Genomic DNA, 2,871 nt, shown 5'->3' on the forward strand with positions numbered 1-2,871 from the left:
AGGTCTATGAACACATGATTATAACGTAAAGGGGACACAAGTATTGAGGTGTGTGCTACCTGGCAAATCAAACCTCCTGCAGGAGCTCACCTGGGCAGTGTACTCCACTGGATTAACAAAGAAATGCTCAGAAATGAAATGCAAATCAAAATGCCTCGTTTCGAGTCTCAATGTAGAGCATTACAGAAACAAACCCTTGAACTGCAGGTACAACAGAATGTATGCCAGTGGAGGCAGCGATACAAATGAAAGAAATGAGATGCCAGCCTGAGCGAATTGTTCAGATAGGAAGAACGTCTATTAGAATAAAAGTGAGTTTCTTGTAATATTTGAAGTTCTGTTGAAACAGATCAAAATTAAATTATTCCCGCAGAAAATAAACAGACCGGGTAGATTTTACAGGGAAAAATAGAACTTTAAAACAGGATGAATTTGTAACTTTGATTTGTCTAAAATACTTCAAATCCCCCCCCCCCCCCCCCCCCAAAAAAAAAAACCCTCCTTCGATTCAACATGGCTTTTTAAAGATTCTGCAAAGCGCTGAAGTAACTGTACTCTTTGTGGGGTATTTGGGTGGCCAGTGCTGTTGAAATATCCAGTTACAAAGTGTTTAATAGAAACTCAAAGATACAGCTTTAATGGTTAACTATTTCCTGTTAGAAACATCGCTGTAAACATAAGTGCATATATTTTAAATATCAATTCAGCAACACACTGCATATTTCTTTAAAACAAATCTTTTCCATCAATACGATTGTTTTAATATAAAAGGTACAATTGAAATCGGAATTCATCTCTTTCTGTGGTGTTTTGGGTGGCTCTTAGAAGAGCCTTTGTGTTGCTGGAAGGACGGGGCAGGGACGGGCTCGGTTTACTTGGAGCTGGTGTACTTGGTGACGGCCTTGGTGCCCTCAGACACGGCGTGCTTGGCCAGCTCTCCGGGCAGCAGGGGGCGCACGGCTGTCTGGATCTCCCGGGAAGTGATGGTGGAGCGCTTGTTGTAGTGAGCCAGGCGGGACGACTCGCCGGCGATGCGCTCGAAAATGTCGTTGACGAACGAGTTCATGATGCCCATCGCTTTGGAGGAGATGCCGGTGTCGGGGTGGACCTGCTTCAGCACTTTGTACACGTAGATCGCGTAGCTCTCCTTCCTGCTCTTTCTGCGCTTCTTTCCTCCCTTAGGCTGGCTCTTGGCAACAGCCTTCTTGGAGCCTTTCTTCGGCGCGGGTGCAGCTTTCGGTTCTGGCATTTTCTTTCCCTGATGCAGTTCAAAGATGAATGAGTAGCCAGCCCCACAGCGCCGGTATTTATACAGCCTGTATGCAAATTACTACCCAACAATCCTTTACATTGAGAATGTTCAACTACGAACCAACCAACGCTCCCGGGGGGCGGAGTGCTTCGCTGTGATTGGTTGAGCTCTTTAAACGCAAAAGAATGGGTGGTGACTTTGCCACGAGCGGAGTGGTTTTTTTTTTTTTAGTTCAGATTTGAACTTGGCGCCTTTTTTACAACCGTCACTCCAGATGTTTGCTTTTTCTTTTATTAAATGCGTCAATAATTCAATGTACAGTAATACTGAACCCCACTCCCGATGCGTCTAAAATATACAACAAATACAGATATATTGTGAACCCCGGGGCGCTCTGTTGCGCTCATTAAACGTGTTGAAACTCAATATCAATATCGATGCTTCTTGACTTCGTGCTTCTGTTTAAGAGAGCGATTGTTTCACAGCAGCTTGAACGGTGATACTTCGCCTCGAATGCAGAAAAGACGATGCTGTGGATTCAATAAGTTTTGGTTCAGGATTTACCGCTTTTATTTGACTGGTTTAGGAAAACTAAATTGAGCAAAATTTTTTAAAAAATGTTACCGGGCTTTAATGCTGCACAAGGATGGGGGGCTCGGTTTAACAGAGCTCGTGTTTAGTCATTGTTAACACGAAGGGTTACTTTTATTTTTATTCCATTCAATACATTTATTCAATTACATAATTAAACGTTTCATCAAAAGATCCAGATTTGTGTTGAAGGGCTCCAGAAATCTACAACGTAGTTTAAACTGAGAAAGAATTGAGAAACACGGCGTGAAATAAGCAATAAAACACCAGTTACCGGTGCCAGTTAAAAAAATACACCGAAACCAAAATCCTTGTAAACAACGTAAAACATAGTTAATAAAGACGCATTCCTCCCCTTTTAAACATTACACTGTTTTCCTAAGTGCAGTTTATTTTATAATTCAAAGCTCCTTAAATGAAAGGGTGGGCGGCTCTTAAAAGAGCCTTTGTGTTCGTGTTTCGTGTCCAAATCTCTAGCCCCCGAACCCGTAGAGAGTGCGCCCCTGGCGCTTCAGCGCGTACACCACATCCATAGCGGTGACGGTCTTTCTCTTGGCGTGCTCGGTGTAGGTGACGGCATCCCGGATCACATTCTCCAGGAACACCTTCAGCACCCCGCGGGTCTCCTCATAGATCAGCCCGGAGATTCGCTTCACTCCTCCGCGGCGAGCCAGGCGGCGGATAGCAGGCTTGGTGATGCCCTGGATGTTATCACGGAGCACTTTGCGATGACGCTTAGCGCCTCCTTTCCCGAGTCCTTTACCTCCCTTGCCACGACCAGACATCTCTACAACAATATAACAACATTTTAAGTTGAAATGAGAAACAACCAGCGAGTCTGAGTGATATGAGTACTAAGCGGACCTGGTTGAAATTCCCAGTCCTAGAATGAGCGTCTTTACCACAGACACGCCCTCAATGAGCTCACTTATCTGTCTGCGGTTTTAACCGGTTAATTTCGACTCACATTTAAATGACTATTGTATTCATTTTTGCACAATGTTAACACACATTCATAGCGCACACAG

General features: G+C 44.1%; 2 protein-coding genes across 2 annotated transcripts; both read right to left on the minus strand.

Moving 5' to 3' along the window:
* Positions 1-795: 795 nt before the first annotated feature.
* On the minus strand, positions 796-1,251 carry LOC121311130 (histone H2B 5-like). The gene has a single exon (XM_041243868.1). The coding sequence runs from the start codon at positions 1,247-1,249 to the stop codon at positions 872-874; it is 378 nt and encodes a 125-aa protein (XP_041099802.1). The 5' UTR covers positions 1,250-1,251; the 3' UTR covers positions 796-871.
* Positions 1,252-2,198: 947 nt separating this feature from the next.
* On the minus strand, positions 2,199-2,631 carry LOC121311131 (histone H4). Its single transcript, XM_041243869.1, has one exon. It carries the CDS (start codon positions 2,626-2,628, stop codon positions 2,317-2,319), a length of 312 nt encoding a protein of 103 aa, XP_041099803.1. The 5' UTR covers positions 2,629-2,631; the 3' UTR covers positions 2,199-2,316.
* Positions 2,632-2,871: the final 240 nt, after the last annotated feature.

Source organism: Polyodon spathula, unplaced genomic scaffold (genome assembly GCF_017654505.1).
Source record: "Polyodon spathula isolate WHYD16114869_AA unplaced genomic scaffold, ASM1765450v1 scaffolds_2996, whole genome shotgun sequence".
Classification (NCBI taxonomy): Eukaryota; Metazoa; Chordata; class Actinopteri; order Acipenseriformes; family Polyodontidae; genus Polyodon; species Polyodon spathula.